At 43.0% G+C, this 27,961-nt stretch overlaps 3 protein-coding genes and 1 long non-coding RNA gene across 7 annotated transcripts in view; 2 read left to right on the top strand and 2 right to left on the bottom strand.

The window, feature by feature from the left end:
* The window catches only part of cd4-2.2 (CD4-2 molecule, tandem duplicate 2), a 34,959-nt gene extending 29,501 nt beyond the window's left edge, over positions 1-5,458 (bottom strand). Inside the window, exons 1-6 of the mRNA XM_042105979.1 lie at positions 5,381-5,458; positions 4,234-4,290; positions 3,958-4,119; positions 3,526-3,678; positions 1,664-1,903; positions 1,111-1,379 (exon numbers count right to left, since the gene is read on the bottom strand). Coding sequence (XP_041961913.1) covers positions 1,111-1,379; positions 1,664-1,903; positions 3,526-3,678; positions 3,958-4,119; positions 4,234-4,261 — 852 coding nt within the window. The 5' untranslated portion in view covers positions 4,262-4,290; positions 5,381-5,458. The remainder of the gene's footprint in view (positions 1-1,110; positions 1,380-1,663; positions 1,904-3,525; positions 3,679-3,957; positions 4,120-4,233; positions 4,291-5,380) is intronic.
* usp5 (ubiquitin specific peptidase 5 (isopeptidase T)) overlaps positions 1-16,819 on the bottom strand; it is a 35,385-nt gene extending 18,566 nt beyond the window's left edge. The window contains exons 1-21 of one of the 4 annotated variants that reach the window (XM_042105974.1): positions 16,481-16,819; positions 15,908-16,036; positions 15,575-15,641; positions 15,310-15,437; positions 14,786-14,931; positions 14,458-14,642; positions 14,177-14,271; positions 13,715-13,908; positions 12,657-12,728; positions 11,737-11,827; positions 11,517-11,642; positions 10,670-10,823; positions 10,012-10,186; positions 9,476-9,564; positions 9,031-9,216; positions 8,534-8,677; positions 7,928-8,070; positions 7,593-7,743; positions 7,386-7,470; positions 7,178-7,288; positions 6,523-6,852 (exon numbers count right to left, since the gene is read on the bottom strand). In XM_042105974.1, coding sequence (XP_041961908.1) covers positions 7,195-7,288; positions 7,386-7,470; positions 7,593-7,743; positions 7,928-8,070; positions 8,534-8,677; positions 9,031-9,216; positions 9,476-9,564; positions 10,012-10,186; positions 10,670-10,823; positions 11,517-11,642; positions 11,737-11,827; positions 12,657-12,728; positions 13,715-13,908; positions 14,177-14,271; positions 14,458-14,642; positions 14,786-14,931; positions 15,310-15,437; positions 15,575-15,641; positions 15,908-16,036; positions 16,481-16,588 — 2,562 coding nt within the window. In that variant the 5' untranslated portion in view covers positions 16,589-16,819 and the 3' untranslated portion in view covers positions 6,523-6,852; positions 7,178-7,194. Of the gene's footprint in view, positions 1-6,522; positions 6,853-7,177; positions 7,289-7,385; positions 7,471-7,592; positions 7,744-7,927; positions 8,071-8,533; positions 8,678-9,030; positions 9,217-9,475; positions 9,565-10,011; positions 10,187-10,669; positions 10,824-11,516; positions 11,643-11,736; positions 11,828-12,656; positions 12,729-13,714; positions 13,909-14,176; positions 14,272-14,457; positions 14,643-14,785; positions 14,932-15,309; positions 15,438-15,574; positions 15,642-15,907; positions 16,037-16,480 lie in introns of those variants that run through there. The other 3 variants (XM_042105975.1, XM_042105977.1, XM_042105976.1) reach the window with 3 other exon arrangements.
* Positions 176-12,469, top strand: LOC121720113. Its single transcript, XR_006034446.1, has 3 exons — positions 176-211; positions 9,925-9,929; positions 12,104-12,469. It is a non-coding gene; the product is annotated as an uncharacterized LOC121720113 (long non-coding RNA).
* Positions 16,820-17,414: 595 nt separating the features above from the next.
* Positions 17,415-26,215, top strand: p3h3 (prolyl 3-hydroxylase 3). Its single transcript, XM_042105978.1, has 16 exons — positions 17,415-17,822; positions 18,145-18,329; positions 18,527-18,685; positions 19,320-19,512; positions 19,625-19,756; positions 19,849-19,991; positions 20,090-20,179; positions 20,268-20,320; positions 20,459-20,532; positions 20,629-20,756; positions 20,878-20,973; positions 21,316-21,466; positions 21,899-22,016; positions 22,551-22,626; positions 25,518-25,658; positions 25,890-26,215. Exons 1-16 carry the CDS (start codon positions 17,525-17,527, stop codon positions 26,046-26,048), a joined length of 2,196 nt encoding a protein of 731 aa, XP_041961912.1. The 5' UTR covers positions 17,415-17,524; the 3' UTR covers positions 26,049-26,215.
* Positions 26,216-27,961: the final 1,746 nt, after the last annotated feature.

The following is a 27,961-nucleotide window of genomic DNA, read 5'->3' as shown; positions in this document are numbered from 1 at the left end:
TCTCACTAAATTGCATTATCCACACTCAATTCTCACTGGTATCTGCTAGACAACAAGTACCAAAACATGATTAGTTCATAGATTTCACATGTAAAATTCATTTTATACAACCCCACCCCCATTCTTGAATTGTGTGCATGTGTGCGTGTACAAGTTTGTGTTTATGTGTGTGGGTGTGTGTGGGTGTGTGTGTGTGTGTGTGTGTATGTGTGTGCTTGTGTGTTTGCCTGCGTATATGTGTGTTTGTGCATGTGCATGCATGCGTACATATGTCTACTGTGTGAGTATGTGTCATACGTATGATTACTCTAAATGTATGTGTGTGCGTGTGTATCTGTTTATGCACATGTGTGCACATGGAATGGGTTAACATGACCCCTGGAGGCAAACATACGGAAAAAATTGGTCATCCTAGGCCCTACGGTTCTCAAGATATTCACAGAAAACTGTGTCTGCCCTACCCTCCTTTCGGGGGGTCCAGTACAGCGGGGGGGCTACAGATCAAAACGAAAACCGATGGTTCCATGCTATCCATGTGGGGTTACATGCCCACCAAGTTTCGTGTACCCCGGTCTTTCAGTGTCCCGGGAATCCTTGACGGAAATTTGGACATGCGAAAAAGAAAAAAAAAAAAAAAAAAAATCTGACTAAACCTATATGACATAATAAGCAGCCTGCAAGCTAGTTAATCCTGCTCACAAAACTTGAGGTCGGGAAATTCGATCAACTGACATGTTTCTATCCCTGTACTGAAACTCACCGATCAATCAAATCATCCGGACGGGCTTTATACAATGATGGACAGATGACCAACGGTGCCTTTTCATTCACGTGACCTGAGCACGCTTTGGTTGATGTTTACAACAAAAAGCTTGTCACTAGAGAAGTTAGACATTTAGATGTCGCTATTGTGTATGTTGTACAAGATATTGACAGTGCAATAACTTTAAAAAAGTTTAACATTTTCAAGAAGAAGAATGTTTTGATTGTTCTCTTTACAGGATTTACGGTAGGCTATTTTATTGGTATTTAGATATATAGAATTGAGTATTGCTATGTCAGGCTACAAATTAACAGCATTATGTTAAAACAACACCTTGATGAGCTCACTTTGATCAGACTGATACCAAAATCAGTGTGTAGTATATCCTCAGAGATGGTCACTTCAGCTGCGTCGATGTCATCATCATTCCAGCGGAGCTCTTCAGCATTACTGGTGTCTAGCGAGGGCAGTATGGGGGCATCAGCAGCAGCAGGGGATAACTGTTTCCACCCTCCTCCAACCACACGCAGAGGTCCCAAGTTAGATTTGGAGAGAGTGCAGGGCAGGACAGCATCTTTCCCCTGTTTGACAGTCACATTGCTGTGCTCCTTCAGACCTGGGAGGGGAGACAATGTGGATCTCACACTCATCAGCATGATGCTGGGCCCATAACGGTTACACTCATTCCAATCACACCCAACTGTTAACAGAAGTTAGTATTGTTTGTTAACCTGTAGTATACCATGATTTTAGGGTAGCTGCTCAGGCTGACTATGTGCCCTTTGTAAAATCACATTTTAAGGGGTGAGGACTTCATGTACCTCTGACAAGCTAATTGCCTGTATGGTTTATACAAGAATGTGTAAATGTGGCTTCTCTTCCTCTGTAAAAAAGACCAACCTATGACATCAATGTCCAGAGATGCCTCGAATTGTGTTTCCCCATAGTAGACCAGACATTGCCACTTTCCAGCATGAGAACCTTCCACATTGCCTAGAGCCACAGTTTTTCCTGTTTCAGCTGTTTTATCTTGATTATTGTGCTTCCATGTCACATTGTCTGGGGATCCATCAGCCTGACAGGTGAGCTTTGCTGCACTGGACAGCAGTAAGGGACTTGCAGGGCTGACTGAGACTGAGACTGACACACAGACACAGATGAGATGAGCAGTTAGAGAACACACTGGGTGGGAGGGGAAAGCCAATCACTAGGTTAGGCAATATTGCAGGTTAGTGCTCGCTATTACTTTGTCTTCCAGTAAGTTGCACTGACAAGAGGAGTAGACAAAAATACAAACAAAAACGGTCCGTGTAACGCTTTGCAGTGCTATGTTCTATTTGCAGAATTCACATGAAAAAATATAAAAATAGGCTTAAAAATCCGTTATCCATTCTTTAGGACGGCACAGTAAATGGGTTATTGTTGCTTATTTTGATTTTCAATTGAGCACAGTTACGGTTTTCTGTTCAGAAGTTAAAAATTGAAATGATGCGTCAATTTTCTAATTTTCCTTTTTTGCCCTTGTGATTGGACTGAACCACGAACACCGGGGGGAGAACACCATCTAGCTGGGCCAGGCTAGATGGTGGAAGGGAGCGCCGCCTGAAGTTGTTTGTGATTTTGACTCATTACTTTAGAGATTAATGACAAACTTTTTGGGAGAAGGCACGTTAAACATAACTTTCAGCCTATGTTGAACAGTAGCCTATATTTGAATACCATAGCCATGCCATAGCAAATAATTCCCCAAAGCAGAATGTCATCGACGTCAGTCTTGGCTATACCGGGCTATACAGGCTACCCCGAGCACTGTTTGACATATTTTTGCTTATTTAACGCTTTACGCTAGACTAGGTTTCATTAGGCTAAACGAAGACACAGCGGTGAGCCTAATTTATCCGTTTATCCATTTATTAATTTCAACAGCAAATAGCCTACATTGGCCTGTAGGCTACTAGGGCTCACGTAGGCCTACTCATAAGTGTCAGGACGCAGCAATGTCTCCCTCTGCATCTGAAGTTCTGATCTCGAGCTGACATTATCAATCGCTTGGCACCTTGATGCAAGCGGAACTGTGTTTGATAGCCCTCCATCTCTACATCTATTTTTTACAGTCTATGCTCTACATCCGCTGATAAAATGTGATCACCAACACCGCGCGCCAATATCTATCAGGTCACCCACCCCTACGCGTGGTTCAGCCCAACAAAAACAGTAAAAAAAAGGGGCCAAAATCCAATATTAACAGAATTTTACTTTTGTTTCCAATCCAGTTTCTGTTTTCTTTATCTTGCGTGACTAATGACACATTTAGAAAATAGCAGCAATTATCTATTTGCTGACCAGTTAAAACAAATTGAAAATTGGATTATTGAACACATTTTTTATTTGGACCCGATGGATGGAACAAATAGAACAAAGCACTGCAAAGCGTTACACGGACCAAAAACATTCACTCTCTGCTTTGCTTTGGAGGATTTTGGAGGCTTTGTTTTTTTCTCCATACACCAGTTCTACTAACTATACCAGTGTTTGCTCAGAATGGTTTAAGATAATGTATGCTGTCATTATTTACACTGTGTAAAGTCATACAGTGCCATAGCTGCAAAATATTTCAAGATAAATTCACAAAGTTACAGTCTGTCTGTAGTAAAACAAACTATGCAATCTGTTTTAGAGGAAAACCTGCCCATATGCACTGCGTCTTCATACCTAGAGAAAAAGGTGGTACCTAACTGCATTCTGTAAATGCAGACTCTCACCTTTAAACACATGCAATGTAATTTGACTTGAGGACTTTTGTTTTTTGCGGTCAGTTGTTATGCATGTGAAAGTGCCTGAGTCCTTAGGCTTTAGATTACTGATTTGTAGAGCTGACCCAAACACCTTTGCTCGCTCAGCAAGCTCAGAAATCCCTTTCAAATAATAAAAAAAAAACATATGAGAAAAGGAAATAGAATTTATTTGTATACAATTTTGACAATAATTCCTAGTCCTTACAAAACACTTCACGATTTGAAAGGCACTATGCCCGTGGGCAGAGGAAGAAAGACAAGAAGCAGAAAGGATAACTGATGCACACTGCACATACACGTGGATATGGAAAAATGAAACTGCACGAAATGAAACAACCCAAAATGTTTCGGTAATTGTAATGCAGCAACCATGTAATACCATATAAACTGGTGAATTACCTTTGGTTTGGCGTCCAGACTTAACAACACTGATAATTTGAGTGCTTTCATACTTCCAAGTAAACTCACTGCTTTGATCATGACATTTCAGTCTAAGGTCTTTTCCAGCTTGGCCATAGTAAACTTGAAGCCCACTGGCCTTACAGACAACGATGTACAAGCCTTTTTAAGAAAAAGAGAGGGAGATGATCAACTCCCATGTCTGTGGCATCCTCATTTAAAACAGATTCAGAATGCAATATGCACTTACAACAATGAGCCACATCAGACACTTACCAAAACAAATGAACAACTTGGTCCACATCTTATTTCTCTTATTTTGCAGATATCTTCCTGAAAATAATGACCCCATGACATTGAAGATGTTAGTAAGTACAAACAGTAGACCCTCTGAAAAATGACATTATGTTTATTAATTGTTAATAAAATCTCCACAATCTTTAAGAAAATTTGAACTAAATTTAATGAAATGTCTACAATTTTTTGCAAAACAAACTAATCCTCGCAATCTGAGACCACAAACTGAACTTCCGTTCATCTCTACTTCACTCTAACCGTCCCTCCTCACCTTTCCTCCTCTCTTGATTGTAACTCACATTTGACCTAACTCTAAAGATATAGCCTACTTTACAACATTTTTATTAATCATCACTTTTTATTGAACATTACAGGTTATTGATCATTAAATAGCCTACTATCTAAAATTGGATTTTGTTGTCTGAATCTTTAAGTGTATTGAAGTAGGCCTACAATTGGTATCCTGATTTTAATTGAATTAAAATTTCACTTTGCTCACATTTAATTCATCATGACATTTGATATATTGCCCACACAGTGTGTGTAATGTGTGACACAATTTTGGACAGGTAGCCTGTAAGGACCTAAAGGAAGTTATATTCTTCCTATGTTCAATCATATGATAGGCCTATATAATGTCAAAGAATTAGTCCTAATTAAGAAGGGCTTTTCCGTAGACTAATTCTAAAATTGCATGTGACAGACAGGCTGGTTAAAATTGACTCTTAATTTAATTTAATTTCTTATAAAGTTCGAATTGTTTGAAAAGTTTTAATTGCAACATGAAACTTGGACATGAATGAGGATCTTTGGAGATATATATTAACCTACTTCGGTGATAATGCCTAATCATGTGCATGTGCATCACATGCTTAGATGTAGGCTATACCCTTTAAAGTTACTTTTTAAAGTCAGCCAAAAGGCCTACGCATCCTTTTCAAATCCTTTCCATGGTCTGTAAGTAATTATACCGAAGCTGCCAATGTGCAGGCTTATCAGTCAGGAAAACAACTGTTGTTAGTAGGCTATTGTAAATAAACATTAGCTGTAACTAGCCTGATGCCCTGTATTTGTTAGCCTACAGTGACAGAAATATATCTATTACAATTTATGTTTCGTTACTCACATGAAGGAAAATTGAGGAGTCAATAGCCTACGCGGCTCTTCGGAGTTCTGCAGAAACGGAAGGATTGCAAGACTGCAACAGACTTTTTGAGTGCAGAGGAGTGCAATGTGAAAATAGAAGCACAATGATGCAGAACACTCCCTTGATGCAAACGTCAATACTAGGCAGGCGTAGGCAAATAGGCTATATCAACGTGGGATCTAAACAAAAAATAACAAAACATTAGCGTGGCCACATGGAATATTCTGTTAGAGCTTCATTTCAGAATGCATTTAACCTCTTTGAGGTTTGACAAATCCAAAACAGTCATGCGTCTCTGAAAACACTTACTAAGCCTTAAGCTGTCAGTCCGGTGTGTGGTGGTCAGAAGTGGACAAAGTAGGCCTACACAACTCCTTTACTTAAGTCAAAGTAGCCTATAGATACATCTTGTCAAATATTACTCCAATACAAGTGAAAGTTGCTATGTCGAAATGTTACTTGAATATGCCTACAGACTTGCTTTTAAAAAATACTTAGGTATTCAAAAGTACTTGTCCTTTTTAATGTGTTGTAATGTTTATCTTGTCAACAATAGGGTGTACATCATTTGGATGGTCACAAGGACTTAAACAGACCTTTACTTGCATCCAGCATCAATATTTTGCCTGGATTTTATGGAAGTACACAAGAGTGCGCAACCAATCCATGCCTCTCAGTGGAAATCATAAAACACCTACAACATATACAGTGTTTCGCATGACACAATAATGGCCATCTTAGGTCTGATTGTTAGAACTTCTCTGATTCTCACCCTTGAACTCATCATGAAGCATTTCTAACCTTAAATGACATTGTTGTATTCTTCTATTGTCAATAACATGAGCATGACAAAATTGTACCAAGCACTAGGCCAAAAATAGGCCTTCCACTCTAAAGCAAACTAATGTTATCAACACATAAAATCAGCCTAATGACCTAACCAGCCTAACCAAGGTTGAGTAGGAAAAACACTATGACATTACATGCTGACCTCAAAACTGTTTAAAACCATGAGCTCAATATACTCTCACAAGAAGACTACTCCAAAGGCAAGTGTACAACCATGAGCTCAATATACTCGCACAAGAAGACTACTTCAAAGGCAAGAACACCACAGATAATCAGAAGAGACAAAAAGACATTTTTATTTTTCAGAGCATAAAGAACACAAGGAATTTGTTTCCAAATAAAAAAACACCCCTCACCACAACTGAAAGGACAACCAGTTTGGTTTTGGTTTTGTTTTATTTTTATTTTTTTTCTCCATATTTTTCCATATATAACATTTCACTTTTTTGCATTTGTATTGATTTTGTTTTCCTCTCATGTCCAACAGTTCATTGGAAACTCGTTTAGGAACAAGTAAGGAAGAGCAAAAAGATGGTGCTCGGCTACAGAAGCGATGACATCACATTAGCCACTATCCAATCAGGGGAGGAGAGGGAGTGCTGCTGCGTGGGGGAGAAATAAGGGGGCGGGACATTAGAGTGGAGTAAAGTTTGGTGAATGTAAACTTTGAGAGAATGAATGCAATCACCCCCCTCGACCCCCTCAATATTATTCCTGCATGTCCATGTGACACGGACCCACCCACCTCTGCTCGTCCACCCACCAGAGGATACGTGTGTGTGTGTGTGTGTGTGAGAGAGAGAGCAGTTTATGAAACCTTCATGAGATCAGTGTTGCAGTTAAAGAAGCTGGTCTGAGTGCATCTTGGATTCCTTCTCAGTTATGCAGAAGTACTGTATGTGTATGTGTGTGTGTGTGTGTGCCCACCCGCTGCCCTGTGGCTTCTACTCGGCCACTCTCCTGTAGAAGTACAGGTAGCCCAGGTCCTTGGGTGGCTTCTCTGAGGCACACACTTTCTGATCGTTGAAAATAACCCATCTGAGAGAAACAAACAAAGTTAGACAGAGTTACAGTACATACAGAGTGGACATCTTGGCCATCAACTCATTAGGGACAGACATGGAGGGAGACTCACTGTTGGTCCTTCTTGATGTGGCAGACGTAATGACCACACATTGTGCTTGTGCCCATGTGGCTGATGAAGGCAAACAGCTCATACTCTGAAGAGAAGGAAGCAGAGAGGGGGATGAGAAGAGGAGAGGAAAGAGAGGCAGGTTAGAAGAAAAGAAACATAGAATCAACAATGACACTTCCAGGCGCCGCTCCTTTCTTTATCACTCACTTCCTGGTCCGTCCCGCACACGGGGGCCTGGGGGCGGCTCCCTGCTGCCCTCACTGTCCCCTGCGGAGCGGCCACCCTCGGAAACCTCCATGGACTCCAGGTCATCCAGGTGGGAGAAGATCCAGTCCACTGCTCTCTCCAAAACATTACTCTGCACACAGATAGGTGGATAGATTGATAGAGAGAGAGGATTCATAAAAATGAGACAAGGATCAAACAAAACTGGACCAAACAAAGGAATATTTACTTCAATGACTTCTATGAAACTGGCAAAATTGGCCAAATGAATGAAGCTGAGCAGTACTTTTGATGATGTGCGCTCAGTGTTTCCATACCGTGGCCCTAAGTGCTTTTGTTGCCTGCTCACGGCTGAATCCCATAGAGACGATGGTTGCCAGATGCTCCTCTGACACGCTTTCTGTGGGTGTGGTGCCAGGGGCGGAGCTGCATCCTGGCAACACCAAGGGGGCGGAGAAATCTGTAACCAATCAGAACACAATGATGAGCACAGGAACAAAATTAAATGGATTCTCTCATCAACTATAAAAAGTTAGCAAGTAGACTTTGTGGTGACAGGCAAGCTTCCACATGATTGAAACTGCTGCTTACAGAAGACTATGACAGTTGCAGGATTAGTGACCATTAAACACAAGGGCTGCAACAATAAATTGATTAATCAATTAGTTGTAAACAATTTAAGTAATTGCCAACTATTTTGGGAATCGGTTAATCACTTTGGGCTTTTATTTAAGAAAAATGGCTCAAAATTGACTAATTATAACTACTTAAACTTTAACAAAATCTTGGGCAACAAAACAACTAATCCATTAATCAAGAAAAGCATTGACTATTGTTAACTGCGGCCCTAGTCACAACACGTTGGGCGACCCTGTGTGCTATTGTTAGCTATGGCCCTAGTCACAACACCCTGTGTGTCCTACCTGGGTCCTCCATGTGGCCCATGACCCAGTTCATGGCGGCGTCGATGCCGGTGTTGCCGGTGTAGTAGACGGCCTTCCGGCAGGCCTCCAGAGGGAAGCCCATCTCACACAGCTGCGACACAGTGGAGTCGTCCAGCACAGGGGCTGAGGCCGCAGCAGACCCACGCGCACATGGACAGGGAGAGCGAGGGTTAATGACCGGGCCATGGAGCAGAGGTGGTGCTCCACGCTAAATGTGTTACAGTACGTCTGGTGGAATGGATGCAAACTCCATTGTTTGGACTTGAATTTAAATTTAAAACTCACAACAGAACCAGACCACAAAGAAAACATACTTCTGAAATTTAAGCTACATTTTCTGAAACACAAAACATAAACAAAGAAAACATGGATAAGGACACAAAGAAAGAAAGTGGGAAATGGAAAGGTGGATGGAGGACAAAAGCAGAGATGGCTGGAGCGTGACGAAAGTGGAGAAAAAAGACAGACAGACTGACACAGCAGTGGGGAGTAGAGAGAGTCGTCCTCCTCGTTGCCGTGGGAACCCAGGATACCTTTGACCTCCACATCAGGGGTCATGAGAGGGGGTGGGGCCACCTCTGGCAGAAGCTCTTCCCCTGGCTGCTGGCCGGTCCCACGGAGCGCGCTCAGATCCAGCGTGTCAGGAACATCGATGCTCACATCTAACATTGATGTACATCTATTAGTAACTATGGTGGCGCTTATATATATGCTACTCATAAACAAAACCCTTTAGCTAAATGTAAAAATATTATCGAAGCACCAACTTTTTCCATTATGTCTAACCATGCCAGTAATACATCATGTGCTGCCTCAGGAAGAATGACTACCAATGTACATATAGTACACTAGTCATAATAACACCAAATTCAATCTCTGTGCTTAAATATAAATACTGGTCAATGAGGAACAAGTATTTACCAAGTTTCTTAGGAACCCAGTCCAGTCCAAAAGTGAACTTCTTGATCTGAATGACAAGGTGGTCTGGATACGATGCAAATCGGGTGGTCCTGGGAAGTAGAGAGAGAATTTCAGAATTCATTGTAATTTCCCAAAAGAGAAACCGGCATTTCAGCATGCCGATTATTCAAGATATACAAGACCAAATGAAGAGAGACAGTGTCCCTGTGGTGGCTAAGAAATGCTAACATTGCTTCCTGCATTTTAAAACACCTAGAATGTTCTTACCTGACAAAGTACAACTGTGTGCTCACACACTGGCATGATATTTTTACACAGTGTGCGAGTAGTATACACAGCCAATTAACATTCCCTGGTGGTTTTACACTGTACTTAAACCTTCTATTAATGATCACCCCTTGTAACCATGGTGCATGCATTCTTAGGAAGAGTGCTTTATTCATAGTCAGGTATGGTAACTAGGGGGGCTGCATTCCACAGATCTGTAGAGGGCATGTTTTGGATATGGGGTGGGGAGGGGTGTCCGGTGTGCTCACTTGGTGGCTGTGGTCTTGGCCTGCACAGCGGAGCTCCAGAAGTCGGTGAGGGTCTCCGGTTCACTCCAGGCAGCCAGGCAGGCTGAGAAGGGGATGCAGGCCCGCAGCACTGGAGGAGGAGGTGCCCCCGAGGACTCGGCCTCCTCACGCAGTCGCTCGGCCTCCTGGAGCTCCTCTGAGGGAGGGATGGAGAGAAAGAGTAAGACATGACAAGTGGAGAAACCAGGGACAACAGAAATCAGCCAGAACAACTGCCATAGATACATAAATAACACAACTGCCATAGATACATAAATAACAGTAAAAAGGAGATAGAGGAAACAAATGACAAATCCTGAGGAAAGAGTCTCATGCAACCTTAAACCTCAATTGTAACTGTGATGTTTTATTACAGTGCATGCAAAGTAGTGCACTGTATTGTTATTACATTTGAAAGTTTAATTAAAAGGTATCAGCGATTGCAGGGTAACGTCACTTCTGTTGACGTTCAAACAGAGAGCTAGCTCGCTACTCCCTCCCCCTCCCTCCCATGCAATTGAAACTCTCCTAAACGGATCGTGAGGAAAGATTAGATGAATATCATCATTTATGTTTGGGCCTACAATCGCTGATACAACCTTTAAACATTTGCTGAACTACAAATCCAATGGGCTCTCACCTGTGTTGGTGGCCTGATCCATGGGCACAGGCAACTGAACCATGTAGTCTACCCTCTGCGTGTATTTGGCTTTCTGAGACTGCTGACACACGATCCTCTCCTCCACCAGAAAGCGGAAGGCCTCGGAGGGATTCATGCCTGAACGACAATTCCTCTAGAGAGAAGACACAAGATGAGCGTTCATGAAAAATACTGATTTTATAATCCAAAAGTGAAGACATCATGAGCATTACCTAATCATCCATCAGCTACTTGTTCTGTTGTGCTATAGCTATTGTAGTTTTTCCAAGCGAGATCACCTAAGATCTGTTACACCCTCCAATTTATTGCAGACAACCTTGTTTTTGAAATGAATGTGAACATGATTGGAATATCTGTAATAAGCCATTTGAAATGATTGCAAAGTCTCACGCTGATTGGAAAATGCATTTTGAGAATCAAAACACCTTGTGGATGACAGAGGCAGATTATTATTTTTCCTCTAGAAAACGAGCCCATTATTAGGAGGTGACATACAACAAAAGGCTGTCAAGTAACAGATAGAAACACATTTGTACTCATATTTTTTTCAAAGCATAAATATAACACATACATGCCGTATTATAATTTCTAGTACAATTACAACTAAGGTTTGTTTGAGTGATGTTTTTTATGACATTAACCAATCTTGTGAGGAGCAATGACTAGATAACTGTACACCTCTATAAGAGTCTTCAAGAAACATGTGAGACCACCCAAACTACAGCTCTGAAAAAGGGAGGAAACAGCAGATAAAGATAGATCCCTAACAACGTCCACTGTGGTCAGTAATCCTTTTAAAAGAAGTAGTCCCGGTAGTCCTCCTCACCTCGACCATGTTTATAAAGTACAGCAGAAACTCCTGTGCATCCTGTTGTCTGTTGGTGGAGAACTCTGGGTGGCCCCTCCCAACAAGTGCTTTGAACATCCGCGCTGCTATACCAACCTGGTCTCCCTGGAAACCAGAGAATTGTCGAGTGATTAAGCTAGAGCAGTCAACATGATAGGTCACATACTCCATGTCTCCATGATGATAAGACCACACTTACCCGGGGCTCTGAAGAAGTGCTGGACTCCTCGCTGGGGTCTGGGGCTGGTTTAGAGTATTCTCCAGACAGCAGACCATAACCCAGTTTGGCTCTATGGAGACAGAACAAAGTTAAACCTTTCAGTCAGTTGCAACTTATTAAAAATAAATATTAAAAATATTTTGTGCCAGAATTCATAACTATGTTATTTGTTACTTAATTTTGTTACTTATCATAAGATAAAAAGAGTGGGTAATAGATATTGAAAAGCATCACCACCAAAGCTCAAAAATCATCATTCATTCAACAGAAAGCATCCTCAAATGCCTGACACACAGTCATGCTGCCAGCAGGAACCACCACCTGCCGTAATGGATATCCCTGTAAGTGAGTGTGTGTGTGTGTGTTGTCTACAAAACCGGGGCTTGTGTCTGTGTAATGAAGTACGTGACCAAGAGAGAGCAGACAGCATGTTCTCAGGCGCCACTTCAAATGAGACGAGACCACAGCCTCCCAAGGCTTGCTATCCTCGACTCATTCCAATGAGCCTCATCTGTAGCTCTCCGGTGAGATGACAACATCAACAACAACAACAACAACAACAACGCACTGATGACATCTACTGGGGAGAAAGCACAGTACAGCCTCAAGAGGCTCACACTGCTGCGCACCCTTGTGTAGTCTGGGTGCTAATAGGCCAGAGAGCTGCTTTTGTGGCTCAACATTAGTCAGGAGGAGTGCAAAGCTTTCACACAACTGCACCTACTGGGACTATCACTGACGCACAAACTAATGGATGTATTTTCATGCACAACTACAGGTTGCTCCTCTTTCCAATGTGTTGGCTCTTTATTTTCTGTCCTTCCTTCCTGTACGCAACAAAACTCTCTGTGTATGAAGTGTAGCGATCTTCGGTTACAGCGAGGCAGAAAGTTACTCACACTTGGGTTTTGAAGTCCTGGGTGGGGTCACTTGGCGCCTCATCAAGAATCTTGTCGATGCCAGAGACGTACCTGAGCAGACAGAGAGAGAAGCTCAGATAAGAACAGATTTCAGGTGTGCAACAGTTCATGCTCAACTTGAACTGTGACATGATGGGAACTGCAGAAGAGTGTGTGGGCATGTAAGCAAACCCATTGCTTTATCCTATTGCAAATATGTAGTTAAATGTTTCTTTTGTTTGAACAACATCTCAGTGCAAATGCCAGGCAAGTAGAAAGAAATTATTTTGAAAGGAAAACGTTTTCCTTTTTTTTTTAAAGGCTCCTTGCAAACATTGTGGAATGGGGGTTGGAATCGCAAAGTAGCCTAACTCAAATCTCAACTCAAATCGATACCATCACAATACTTTGGCCATGTACCCCATTTCTAATTATCCAGATGACAGCTTAAATTACGCTTTTATTTCATAAAACACCTGATGTAAGCGAACGGGTAACATTTAGTCCCTGCTGCTCAGCTCACTCTTTGAGTAAAAAAAGGAAATAAAGTAGGCCTAGTGCAAGTTATTTCCACGCATGTTACTAGCACACTCCACAAGCGTTTACAATAGCATGCAGGCTACTTCAGTTTAGTTTATAATTAGTCTATACTCTATAGCATAATATTGTGCAAACAAAATCATCCCAGTGTTCTTCTTTACGATTGCGTTTAATGAGTGTTTTCTCTAAGTGGTAGCCTGTAACCTACCTTTTGTTCAGATTAGACCACCGAAACTTTTTTGATGGTGAGCAAGAAAAGCGGAGATAATATCGGCAAATACTTTGCTCAGGTAAGAAGGGTAAAAAATGTGAAAGAGACCGAGCTTTATCACCCTTAAAAGTGTAAGCTTTTCATATAGAGAAATTACTGTTTACCTTTTCACCACTTCTGATCATTCATTGCATTTAAACTTATGAAATTTGAAGAAAAACTGGAAAATCTACGCAGTTATAAAAAGTCCACAAACAAGACAAACAAAGCCACACAAACAAAACAGAGAGCAGGTGCAGAGACTCACTTAGTCTGGAAGTCCGGCACGGTGAAGAGCACTTGCATGACAGAGTTGAGGTAGCAGCTGTTCCCCAGGTTCTTCATCCCGGTGAGCCCGGGTCCCCAGAGAGGCCGCAGTGTGGTGCCCGACTCCTGGATCACCTCCCACTCCCCAACGCGCTGGTTCACTGCTATCTCCAGCTCGGTCATCGTCCGCTCCGTCTGAGGACGAAGAGGGGAGAGTGGATAAGAGAAGGGACAAGAGCAGGTGTGAAGGCAGAGAGAACATTTCAATTGAAAGATTTAAGTATGTAAAAAAAAGCCATGGCTTTTACTATACATATTGCGCTTACAATGTTAGTGTACTGCTATTGTTTTGCATAGCATTTGCTAAGTGACCATAATGGTTAGCATATGAAAATATGGGGAGGTGCTAGAAGAGAGACTATAGAGCATCACTTGTCCCTAGTCATCATCGTGTATTCCCCACCTTTTCCATGGTCATCATGTCGATGCCGAAGTGAGACAAGTGCTCTGGGAGTTTGGAGTCCAAAACCATGTCATCCTCATCATATGAGTACACATCTGCAACAGACAGTATACAGTGGTCACCAAGAGGTCACCAGCTTGCAAAGAATCTTGTCACTTTATTAAAAGCCATGACATGCAGACCCCAGACTGCAATAAAGATGCCTACTTGAATGCATATTGGTCTAAAAGGATATTAAGCGCTTGTGATAGAAAGGTAACAAAGCTCTCAGTTACACATACCTGCCCCATCTGGAGTGATTGTGCCCAGTTTGACTGCTAGGGGGTAGCCTGTCTGCTGGAAGTGCTGGAGGGCATGGTTGTTGCCCCCAGAGCCATCAAAATACCTCCTCCCACACATGATTTTGCCATCTGTCAGATTCATCCAGATATTCTCCTGCAGGTCACAAACCTCACACTTCCATCCACTGAGACAGAGGGAAAAGAAAGGAGACAGACCAGAGAATAAACAGAGGGAGACAGAGACCAGAGGACAAATGGAGGGGAATGAAAGTGAACATAACGTGGGCAAATCAATGAAGAGGAGAGAGGATGTGTATTGCCATCAGACCTGGGTGGGATCTTGAGACCGTTGTCAAGCTGCTTGAGCTCAGCGGCATGCCGGGACTCCTGCCGCACCTCCCCATCCCACTGCTGCACCTGCAGGGCATGGGACACCGAGTCTGCCGCAATCACCCCCGCCATGGACAGAGACACCTGCATTCACATTCAAACACACACATGCACAATAAACCCAATTAGTACTAAACAGAAATATGATGTACAGTTGATGGCCTCTGCCTCCAGGACAAAGACAAGATTCATATGAACATGTCTGAGACCTTGTGTGCACTTCCAATATGAGTATGAGTCGGTCAATACAATATACTGTATATGTAATTAATAGCCAGAAAACCCACTCTTACACAGAATACAACTAAGGCAAACTGGGACCAATGTACAGTAAAAACACACCACTTGCCAGTCTTTGAGCATAACCACAATTGACATTCCATTACAAATCTATTAGTACAATACAACAGGCTGACATATAGATTTGCCATAACCTCCCAGTATAATGATGGGATGCCTCACCCGCTCTCTCACAACATCAGGCATGGATGTCAGATCGTCTGAGGTTACTTCCTGTCTATCCGGGAACAAGACCACCTTCACCTCCTCCTCATACTGGTCCTGTTCCACGTCAAAGCCCCCCTCTATCCCTAAAAGATTGAAACAGACGATAGGAGAAAAGAACAGTGATGAAACACCACAACCATTAACAGCAGTTGACAAACCATTAGAATTTATATCATTACTCATTATGCTAGTAAGACAGGCCACAGATTGTGTGTTTTACCTATGGCAAGTCTTGTGGGCTTCTTCTTAGGAGGGTCACCTGAGCCAGAATTGTTCTCATCTTCCTTCTGAAATGTAATTAAGATAGTAGTACTATTACTGTAGAAAGGTACAATAATATTTCAAATAAAAAACACAAGGCGTATGCTAACACACTTTTAATAGAAGTGTGACCTACTTTTACTATGTGTCTGCCAGTGTCTGTATAGTGCTTGTTAAAAATATGTACATAAGAATGAATTGTCAAACAGCCGGTACTGGCTGTCCCAGAACATGGATATATGAAGACAGGCTGTTACCTAGGTGCCTGTCAGGAGCGTCCCTTAGGTCCTACCTGCGTTTTGCGGATCCGAGTAATATGAAGGTAAGCTCTCTGCCCAGTCCTTTTGTGATGTCGGTCCACATACTGGCTGCCAAATCCCAAAAAGCTATTCATACAGACGTACAGGCCACCTTCACTTTCCTAGGAGGGGAGATAGCATCAAGACAGAAGACGTGCGTTAACGCTGGCTAGCGAAATGATGCTGCAATTTACACTTCAACTTGTAAACACTAGGATGAGATTACTTCAGACGAAACTTTACGTAATCGTAGCTGGTTCACTCTTCCACAATGGGAAATTAATAGTTTATGTTTTAATGGCTGCTGATGATTAATGCACAAGAGACAGAGCAACTAAAATAGAATGTAAACCAAACGTAAGCTAGCAGGCTAGCTACAAACATTGAGCTAGCTAATGTTAGCCTGCTTGCTAACTAGCTAGCTAATTTGAATGAAAAGAATAAAAACCGACGGAGACAGAAATACGGCAAGCATACACACACTAAACTACGCTGCAGAGCGAAACAGGAAGGTGGATATCTACCATTAAAGTTAAGTGAAACAGAAAACACTTGACTAGACTCACCGGAGAGGCAAATGACAAGGCGCATTCGTCTTTGTGGACACGGTCTCCGGGCCTCGGAACCCGAATTGTGGACAGAACCGACATCAAAACCTCGCTAACCTCCGCCATCTCTTGCAAGCCGAATCCGCCTTTCCGTCTCAAGTTCAATCGTCTTTGTTTTGGCCCCAGATTTCACGTCTCCGAGTCAGAATAAAGGCCGGTGTTGCTACCTCTCCCCCTTTCTCTACTCGCCCCTTCCCTGTGAAGTGCTATCAATACCTCCCAATGGGTCCAGTGCTTTCAGCCGATGCAAGCAAGGCCGGACGCTCAACAGCCTCGCACCACACGCTCGAGGGTCGTGGTATATAGCCGTAATATATCGAATAGCCACAACTTAAAAAAATAATTGAGGTGTAATAAAGTACGTTACTGACATAATGTCACAAATCAGACTATAGCAGAGCATGTACAGTTTATCTGGACTTAACTTTTCTTCTATGTGTGGTTTGAATTCCTAAAAATGCAACGTGAGACATTTCAATTCCCCACTAAACTAGAGATTACGATGCTGTCCGACAGTCTAGAGTTCCGACCATGAGAAAGCGTATATTTTGGTTTAGGCCTACATCATTGTACGATCTACTGCCACCAGGCGGATTGGAAGTGATAGATGCTTTCTCATATGTTGGCATAGCCTACTTGACAAAAAACATCTTAAGATTCAGTATTTTATTAAGGACTAGGCTACTGTTATTAGGCTATGTGTTTTAGCAGTGCTCCTGAAAGCAAAGCTGTTGTATATCAGTTTATGACATGTAATGCACAAAGAAAGACTAGGCTAGATAAATGGGAAAACTACCAGTATCAAAGCCTGAATCGGATTCGCAGGTAGCTGTGATCTGCATTTCGCCACACCTCTTTTAAAATTCCCCTCCCAACTTTCTTCTCGCATTCTTCATTCTCCCTCCTCCCGTATAGGCTACAGCCCAACAGTGGGCACGTATACACTTTCTTGTCCCTACTTATCCACACTCCAACTCTGTCTCCCAACTTCTATTCAGAGCCATGGCGCTACGCTCAAAACCCCTCCGTGTATACGTGGCGCTGATCGGTATTTTATTCTCTTTAGGGGGTTTTGCATCTGCTGCAGGCAGCGGAATTTCCTCTGGGCTTGCTAGTGGCCTGTTACCATCCTACGACCAAGTGTATTATGTGGGAGTGCGGGCGTATTTCTCTGAAGACTGGGATAAAGCTGCAGAACACATCGAGAAGGCTATAACCATTCGTCAAGCTCTTCTTCGGACACGTCGAAAATGTCACGATGAATGTTTGTCTGCAGGGGATGACAGATTATCATATCTGGGTAGTCTATTCATGTATGATTTGCTTAAATAGCGGTGTTTAGCCTACGTGTTTGTGCGAGCGTGTCGTTTTCTTGTGTAGGTTACTATGCGTGCGTACGTGCGTGCTTGGAGGAAAGTTATACAAATGTAAAGATATTACGCCACTGTTTCATAGCTCAAAACGAAGAAAAACTTTTCAATGAGTAATAGGCTTACTGGTCTCTCTATGATTCCAGCTTACTTAAAATAATTTGCTTATACGTGGTCTACGTCGATGAGCTGTGTGGGTGAGTGATGCTCATCTTAATTAGTCAATCTGCCTTTTTCAAAAATGTGACACAGAGACGGAGACGGGGAGTTTATGGGACCTCTATGCTCTGGACTGGGTTCAGCATCGGGCTGAGTGTGCCAAATTCTGTCTGGGGAGAGTTGTCACCCCGGCCGGTCAGCTCCCTGTGTCTATCGACATCGACTATGAATTTGGAACTCGGAATGCATACAACTTCCTCCAGCTTACCTACTTTATGGTATGTAAAGTTAACTGGTTTAAAAAATGTCAGTCTAGTAACCGGTAACTAACACATAATTAACATGACTAGTCTAGTAACTGGTAACTAACACATACTTAACATAGACCTAAATAACACAAAATACAATGGGGGATGTCACTTGACCAAATCAAGTAATGCTGCTGTCTGTTCCTCATGCATCACCTCATCCTCAGCTGGGTAAAATGCAGAAGGCCGCTGCTGCTGCACACACCTTCTTTGTGGCCAATCCCAGTCACCTTGAGATGCGAAACAACATTGAGAAGTACAGGCGCATGGACGAGGTGTCTGATAATGCATTTGTGGACAGAGAGAGAGAGCTGGAGAGGCACTGGGTGAGTAGTCAGAAATGGACACCATGATAGACAATGGAGACAACGGAGTAGAGATGCTGTAGACTGGAGATATGGGTGCTAAATTCAGATTTATCACAAACTACAAAGTCAAAGTGCTGTGTGATAAAAAAAAAAAAAGTAAAACAAACTCAGATTTTATTAGTTTACAGAAGGCCTATTCACCTATAGATGCATGTAGAGTGCACAGATCTGTTATCAACCCACATGGATGTAGCATAGTTTTTTCATGAGGAAAAAAAACTTGTTTCCCCTCAATTTGATGGCTGAATGCTAACTGTCTCAATGAAACATAGATCTCCTATACAGAAGAATTAGGCTACAAAAAGTGTTTCCCAGCCTTCCCCTGGAGGTCAAATACCTCTCTCATCCCTATGATTCTGAGTCTGCTTTAGTTATGCTCCACTGCCTTTTTCTATACACTCTCTCCACACAGACAGACACACACACAAACACACACACACACATACACACAATCTTGTGCGCATAAGTTATTCAGCCTAAGGAGCTATTTTGTTGAATGTCATTTTTAAACGATCTCCCCTGGGTTGAAATGCAGAGACCAGAAGATTGCTTATTGATGCTTCATTACAACTCACACCTTTCCTCCCCCCAGGAGGTGTACGACTCGGCCATTGCGGCGGAGAGCTCATTGGACTGGAAGCGGGCGGTGGAGCAGTGGAGAGATTGTGTGAATGTGACGCTGCAACACACAGATGACTGCCGGGCACAGTGCGTCATGGCCTCCAAGACCCTCCCTGAGGACGAGGCGCCAGAGAGGACCGGCGGGGTGTACGAAAAGGCAGCCGGTGGGTGAAGTAGAAATAAACAAATACATCCAACAACTTCATGATTTTAGTCATGACAGAGTTTAAAAATATGAGCAGCCAAAGTGAATCTTTTGTCTCTGTTGCTTTTTAGCACTCGCTCTCTCATTACTGGCCTGTCAACAGTCTTGTGTTACTCTTGTGGCAACGCGACCTGGAAGGATATCCGCTCAGGAGGACTTCCTGCCCACCCAGCTGGAGCATTTACACATAGCCCAGTTCAAAGGTCAGGAGGTTAAATCAGAGCCTTTATGTACACAATCACTGATCTTGTTTTGTTTCCTCTCCTTTTTAACTCTCCTGTTGATGTTTTACCAGCTGGTGACCTGAAGGGGGCGATACAGACTCTACGCTCTCTGCTGCTCTTCTACCCATTTGATACAGATTCACTCAACAACCTGCAGCTGTATTCAGACACACTAGGGGGCGATGTTGATGCAGCTGGCATAGAGCCTTCACAGGTAGACTGCACGGCTAAGCATTGAGTATTTATTTCTATCTTTTTCTTTCCATTTTAGTTGTATCAGTTGAACAATCTGTTCATTTTGCCTCCTCAAAGGAAATCTCCAGGTATCTGAAAAGGTCTCTGCAGGAGAAGAAGTTGCTGTACTTTGGAGTTGAAAATCTAAGCTTCAACTTCACAGATCCAGTGAGATTAAATACCCTCTTTATTATTCCAAATACCTGGTCGGTTGTTTTCCATATAAACTACAACCACTTTCTTTCTTGTACTTCAGGATCTGTGGACCCCAGAAGATATTGTGCCAGAGTCACTGAGAGAGACATGGAGGTGTGTGTGTGTGTGGGAGAGCGAGAGAGACAGAGCGAGTGTTCGTGTAAAAGTGATGGCTTTATGTACTGTGTAAGTTTGGCTGAAGGTTCAGTGTACTTTAAGGATTCCGAGCTATTTATCTTGCTGTCGTGCCAGGGCCGAGAGGGAGCGAGTGAGTGGGGTGCCGAATGAGGAAGAGGAAGAGATGGATGACAGCGGCTTCTACGCAGGTACTGCAGCCCTGTACACCGGTGGTGTGCTCTCTCTGCTGCTGCCTGTCTGGTCCCCTCATTCTCATTCACTACATTCCTCTCTTGCTTACCCAGGGGGCCCAGTGCCACAGGTTGGAGTGACAATCACTATGGATGACCGAGCCTTGAATGGAACAAACCGCGTCGTCCTAGATGGCGTCTTATCGCAGAAAGAATGCGATGCCATACTCCAGCTGTCCTCTGTAAGTGTTCTTTTATTCTCTAAAGGACACAATCAATCACAAAGCTGAATATGTGGAGACGGTGGCGTCTCACCTCATCGTGGGGACGGACATATACATTTTTGCCTTTTTTTTTTGACAGTCTGCTACTTTAGCGGCAGACAGCCCGAGAGGTAGACGGTCACCTTACACACCTCATGAAAGATTTGAGGGTCTCACAATCCTCAGAGCGCTCAAGGTCAGTAGGAGATAAGAGGGGTGGTTGTTTGGTTGGGTTTGGTCTGTTTTTCCAGTAAAAATATGATGGTGCATATGAGAAAAATGAGAATCATTTCTCTTCAGTGTGAACTGGATCACACATATCTGATTGCACTGTATGCAGTAGTCATGTGCTGTGCTACTTCAATCACTGTGTTTTTGTTTGCTTTTTGGACTGAAAGTAGCTACCTTCTTGGTGTATCAGTTACTATCAACATTGTTGCATGGCATAACAAAAAAAAGTAATCTTATCTTATGAATGGAAGTCTCTTCTTTCTCTCTCTCTCTCTCTCTCTCTCCCTCTCTCTCTCTCTGTCCTTAGCTGGCTCAGGATGGGATGCTGAACCAGTCGGACGTGAGGTTGCTGCATGAGATCGGGGAGCGTGCGCGGGTGCTCCTGCACTCCTACTTTAGGAGTCCCTCCGGCCTCTTCTTCTCCTTCAGCCATCTCGTCTGCCGCAGCCCTGTCCCGGGTACAGAATAGCCACTCTTGTTTTGGAGTCATGTTGAGGCTTCAGTTGATAAGGTCCTCTTTATGTGTGTCTTCATGTCTGTGTCTTGCTGATAAAGTATTTTGAATCCCAGTTATTGAAAAAGTAAGAGATTCCAAACATAGCAGCTTTAACAGACTTTTAGGTCATTAATCATTTTGTCAGTTTTCAAAGCATGCATGCCAGATTTGATGGATTTCAGACAAGTCAAGTTGTCAGAAACTACGATTTCTACAGAAGCTCTGGAAAACAAAGATTGGATACAACAGCCTGACTGTCACTCTGTTACATATCAACCCATTGTATTGTCTTTGTTGTCATTCCTCACTAAATTGAAATGAATTCCACTCACTGTAATATTACTGTGGTGTAATGGAAGAGTGTTTGAGTGGACCCTCGTTCTCCCACACTCAGGACACCAGGAAGGCAGGCTGGACCTCTCTCACCCAGTCCACGTGGACAACTGCATACTGGAGCCAGAGACCAAACAGTGCTGGAGAGAGGCCCCTGCATTCACACACAGAGACATGAGGTAGGCCCCGACTACACTCCAACATGCACACACACACAGGGACATGAGGTAGGCCCCGACTACATTCAAACATGCACACACACACACACACACACACACAGAGACATGAGGTAGGCCCCGACTACACTCAAACATGCACACACACACACACACAGAGACATGAGGTAGGCCCCGACTACACTCCAACATGCACGCACACACAGAGACATGAGGTAGGCCCCGACTACACTCCAACATGCACACGCACACACACACACACACACACACAGAGACATGAGGTAGGCCCCGACTACACTCCAACATGCACACGCACACACACACACACACAGACATGAGGTAGGCCCCGACTACACTCCAACATGCACACGCACACGTAATTCATCAGCATACATTTACATGCCTACATGTTAGTACATGTCATGCATCAATGAGTGTATTTATGCATTTACTTAATTGTGATTCCTCATGGAGGAAATCACAAAGAATGTATGTAACCAATTAAACTTTTGGAATCACATCTCCTTTTGCATTTAGTGGGATACTTTATTTAAATGAAGACTTTGAAGGTGGGGAGTTCTTTTTCACAAAAAGGGATGCTAAAACGGTCACAGTAAGTACCATGTATAAGTATAAGTATAAGTATATATACTTTTTTGATCCTGTGAGGGAAATTTGGTCTGCATTTAACCCAATCGGTGAATTAGTGAAACACAAACAGCACACAGTGAGGTGAAGCACACACTAATCCCGGCGCAGTGAGCTGCCTGCTACAATGGCGGCGCTCGGGGAGCAGTGAGGGGTTAGGTGCCTTGCTCAAGGGCACTTCAGCCGCTGCCCACTGGTCGGGGCTAGAACAGTCCAGAGTGCTAACCAGTGGGCCACGGCTGCCCTATGCTATGCACTCATATCTGAGTTCATGTGAATTATTGGTAATCCGAATTTCGAAAACGTTGGGCTATGTGAATAAAAAATAATGCTTTGATTTACATGGAAAATAAGCACATTTTGAATTTGATGCCAGCAGCAACACATCTCAAAAAAGTTGGGACGGGGGCAACAAAAGACTGGAAAAGTTGTGTAATAATAAAAGGAACATTTCACAACTAATTAGGTGAACTGGAACCATGAATGGAGATAAAAAAAAGAGCATCCCAGAGAGGCTCAGAAGTAAAAGAGGTGGAGGTATTCATTGTGGGCAAATGATGAAACAATATAAGAATAATGATTATTTAATTAAATTGCAAAGGATTCATAATATCATTAAAACATTCAGAGACACCAGAGAAACAAGGAACAGCACTGAAAAAAATCTTGGATGGTGTTATGTAGGTAAATTAATTCAGAATCAAGAAGATGAGACAGGAGCCAGTGGTCAAGCAAAATCATACAATTGTATTGAATCTTTGCAAAGAGTGAGAATAGTACAACACAGCTGGTTGAAACTAACTCCAAAGAGCTTCACATTCTAAGACTGCTTATATACTTCAGTGGCTACATAAGTCAAGCGTAACTACACCCATAGTCATACGACTCAAGCGTGACTACTCCCAATGGGTAAATCACTTAATCAAATGTTTGCATGTAATTATTGCAGAATCATTAAGAACATTCACTGATGTTTACAAGTGTCTTCGGCAGTTGGTGGATTCTTGTTGTGAGCAGGGTTGTCTAGCGACCTTGCCCACAGATCTTTCTCATCTCTGCATTTTCTTGACACAGCATTTCACAGTTCACAGAACATACAGACGCAGCATTTCACAATAAACACAACATGGAGTTTGTATGACCTTTTGCAAAAAACACTGTTGTAGCAAGCCTAATTGCAGTTCAAACAATTCACATCTATTGCTGTACTCCAAGCATGATATGATATAAAATTATGATTACATAATGAATATCTCATAAGTTTAACTACATGATTTTTCCCAACAGATGGCCATGGTCTTTTAGACCTCAGATGGCACTGCAGACCTTTTTCTGTAAAGGAAATCGTTGTATAGGCTCAGGAAAACTTCTGATAACCATTTTCAAACTCTACCATGCAAAGAATACATTTTATTCAGACATGATGATACAGAAATACTACCATCTTATCTGAGTTCATTTAAAATGGACTGATGTAAAGTGGAAAAGGGTCCTGTGGTTAGACCAATCAAAATATGCAATTATTTTTTTTTGGAAATCATGGACTCCTCTGGGCTAAAGAGCAGAGGGACTATTCAACTATCAAATGTATCCAACTTGTTATAATGCTCAGTTCAAAACCCAGCATCCATGACAGTGTGGAGGTGCATTAGTGCCTATGCTGTGGCCATTTGGCACACCTGACAATTCTGAATGATGTACACAGGTTTTGAGCAACATATACTGTCATCCAGACAGTGTCTTGTCAGGGAAGACCTTGAATATTTCAAGAAAACAATGGCAAAACGAATTCTGTACATATTTAAACAGTATTTCTTCACAGAGGAAGAGTCCAGGTGCTAAAATAGCCTGTCTGCAGTCCAGACCTGTCAAATGTGGTACATCATGGAATAAAAAACATGATTAAGAAGTCCCCAGACTGTTGAGCAACTGAAATCCTATATCAGGCAGAAATGGGACCACATTTCATTCTAAAAGAACTTTGCAATTGGTCTCCTTAGTTCCTAAACATTTACAGAATGTTGTTAAATTAAGAGGTGAAGCAACACAGTGGTAAACATGTCCCAACTTTTTCTGAGACATGTTGCTGGTATTTTTTCTGAAACATAATAACATTTCTCTCCTTCAACAGTTGATATGTTGTCTTTGAAATTCTGAATTAAATATAGGGTTGACATGATTTGAACTATTCTCAATTAAATATAGGGTTGACATGATTTGTAAATTATAGCATTCTTTTTTCATTCACATGCATCCCAACGTTTTTAGAATTTGGATTGTAATTGTTTTTATTTTGTTAAATTGTATTTATTTAAAGTATATTACTAATATTGGTATGTTTTTAATTAAGGCTATATGACTTTACTTAACTTTTAATAATAATGTTAATGTAATGTTTATTGATGTCATTGTCACAAGAACTATATGCATACACATGTCCCTGTATGAAGCAAAAGCATTTAATCTCTCAACCTTAAATAAGTAATTAAGTAAGTATTTTATTTATATAGTTTTTTTCATGCACAGAGTGCAACAAAAAGCGCTCCACACACAAGACAAATGATGTCGGACAGAGCGGCGTAGTCACCAGCGTACCCGTGACACCAAGACATACAACAAACAAATTAACAATAAATTACCAGAAAAAATGACCAGAGCCGCGTTGTAAATAAGCCTTCCGATAAACCGCAAGTCGTAAGAGTTCAGCGGCAGTCAATCTGCACTCCTCTGCCTATGAACCACCCTAATGGGCTCATCCACTTGTCATGGTGGAACTTCTTGCCCTCTTTCCCAAATCTCAACACACACTTATCAATGGCGGAAAATCAGGAGTCATGCACTTTTTTCCCCATCTAGGCTAGAGTGCAGCCAAAATGTGGCCGGCTGATTGGATTCTCCTCTGGCCCGGTCAATCCTCATGGGGTTACAGCTGTTACCTCTGGTCGGCGATGTGCATTGCCTGTCTGGTTCACCAAAGAGGCCCAGCACAGAGACATGGTGAGTATGTGGAGGCTTACTGTGGGTATTAGTCCTGAACTAGGTTTACAACTTTAGATTCTCTGTCCATGTGAAGAAAATAGAGAGGATTTGAGTAGTGAGGAGGAAATGGATAATGAAGGAGAATGATGTAGGATATTTAATCAGCTTGTGTCACCCTTGACCAAAGCCAAAAGAAATAGAAACATGTCTGTGTCTATCTTAACACTCCCCACCCTCGCTGTTGCTCAGGAGCGGGAGGAGGCCGAGGCCCTGTGGTCAGCTGATGGACAGAGCGTGCTGAAGGAGGAGAAAGACAAGGAGGGCGCCCAGCCTGCGGCCCGCACAGGGAGAAGCCAGCGGGGGAGGAGCAAAGAGCCCAAAAGGGAGATAAGGCGGGATGAACTATGAGAGTGACAGGTGGAAGAGCCAGTACTGTCCACTTTGGTCCCTGCTGTTGCCCCCCTCGGCTTCATCTTCTGTCTGAGCCGCAGCCCCCCGTCTCCCCCTGCATCTCTATTGTCCCAGCAGAAACAATCAGCCTATGAGGACTTTTTCTGCCAAACTGTGCCTGGTGGTTGTTGGTGTGTGTGTGTGTGTGTGTGTCTGTGTGTGTATTTGTGTGTGCATGCATGCATGCGTGCTTTGATGCCAGTCATATCGTTATACTTTGTACTGTTGTGGGTCCCTCAGCAGAGATTCAGGATTATATTTCATTTTTGGAATAAAGCAAAACAAGTGGTGGAAGAGTGCAAGTCTCATGGGTGCGTGAGCAGTGCTATTTAAGCAGGCAGAGAGACGGGGGGGGGGGGGGGGGGGTGCAGAGTTGTTGTGGTGGGGAGGGGTGTGATGGGTGACAATCTCTCCATTAACCGATTAGAAGCGCAGCCCGTTTTCATCTTCACATCAGCAGGATTAGAGGTGGGGAGGAGGGAAAGGGTTAACACAGCCCTGGCCATTAACAAACACCGGGAACGAGAGGGCGGGAGGTGGGGTGGGTGTGTGGGTGCATGTGGTCTGATAGGCTCAGCCCTTCAGTACATTAACACTGATGGAGATGGCGAGGGAGACGGAGTGAGTGAGTGAGAGGGAGCGGGTGAGCAGGCTGGGCCGCGGGCTGGGTGCTGAGCAGAGAAAAGGGACCGAAAGTGAGATTACAGCTAATCCCTGATAAACGAGAGCATTTGTTTATGAAGCTTAAAAATTCCTCCATTTAGAATATGGAATAATAATCCACAAGAAATCATTTAATCATTCACGGCCTGCCACGGCCACCCCCCCCCTCCCCCCACCACCACCCCAGCCTAACCACGTCTCAACACGATGTCTTTCCCATGAAAGGAGTGTGTGATGAGGGTCAATACAGAGTTAAGCGCTGTTTGTGGCCTGCACCTTCATCTAAGAGCTTCTGTGCCATAATCTGCACCCTGATGGCTCCGCAGTGACCCTAATGGAAGATCAAGTATTCACCCCTTCTTCCCCATTGCACTGCTCTCTCGTTGTTGCCCCATCATTAACAACCTGCGCTAATAGAGGAACTCAGACCAACTGACGCACGTTCTCAGATGTTTGCCCAAGGCCCATCTGCTCTCTCGTAGAAGAGATGTGCCTCTCGCTGTCCATCTCAACCCAGCGCCTCATGACATCAGATAATTATGTAAGTCGCAACCTACAGTACCATGTCACTATGTTCAAGCAGACAAAATGTCCTCTAAAGACCTGAGAGATGTTAATATAGATGTGGCTGCCATGAGAGTGCATAAGACCTGGCCCCAGCTTCACAAATGCTATGTAATGCAATTTGGGCCTATTTTCATGTTGGTTTCAATTTGGAAATGTAAGCCAGCTGAACCCTGACTGGCTGCCCTTGGTGCACAATATCTGGATAATACTCCCTTTATTGACTGTATAAGAGACTCTATGTTATCTAGTTCATAATGAATGTAAAGACTCTATAGACTCTATGACGGCTGAGCAGCCTACAGGGGCTTATCTTGGGGGATTGCATCCTAAAGCAACAACAACAACAGCAGCAGTAGCACAGCCTTAAGCAACTTCTCTCATTGTGCAGTCATGTGAAAGCGAAACCCCATTCTCAGCCTCTTTAACAGATTATAATCCTCATCTATCTGCGCCCATTGTGTCGCTCTAGACCCCCCACCCCTAAATCCTGTGAAGAGGGTGCCAAGGCTCGGCTCCTGGTTGTTGTTGAATTGATTTCCAAAGGCCTTCACAGACACATCATATTCTATCCATTGTCTCTTAGTGTTTTCTCTGATGTTCTGATGAGTTAGTCTGTCATGTCCCTTACCTGCCAAATAAAT

The sequence above is a fragment of the Alosa sapidissima genome, chromosome 10 (assembly GCF_018492685.1).
Source record: "Alosa sapidissima isolate fAloSap1 chromosome 10, fAloSap1.pri, whole genome shotgun sequence".
Taxonomy (NCBI): Eukaryota; Metazoa; Chordata; class Actinopteri; order Clupeiformes; family Clupeidae; genus Alosa; species Alosa sapidissima.
This window is presented reverse-complemented; position numbering and strand designations above follow the sequence as displayed.

Coding starts and splice junctions, on each gene's coding strand:
- p3h3 (XM_042105978.1), top strand. CDS start 17,525: ATGGCGCTACGCTCAAAACCCCTCCGTGTATACGTGGCGCTGATCGGT. Junction 19,513..19,624: donor GGTGTACGAAAAGGCAGCCG/GTGGGTGAAGTA, acceptor GTTGCTTTTTAG/CACTCGCTCTCTCATTACTG. Junction 19,992..20,089: donor CTGGCATAGAGCCTTCACAG/GTAGACTGCACG, acceptor GCCTCCTCAAAG/GAAATCTCCAGGTATCTGAA.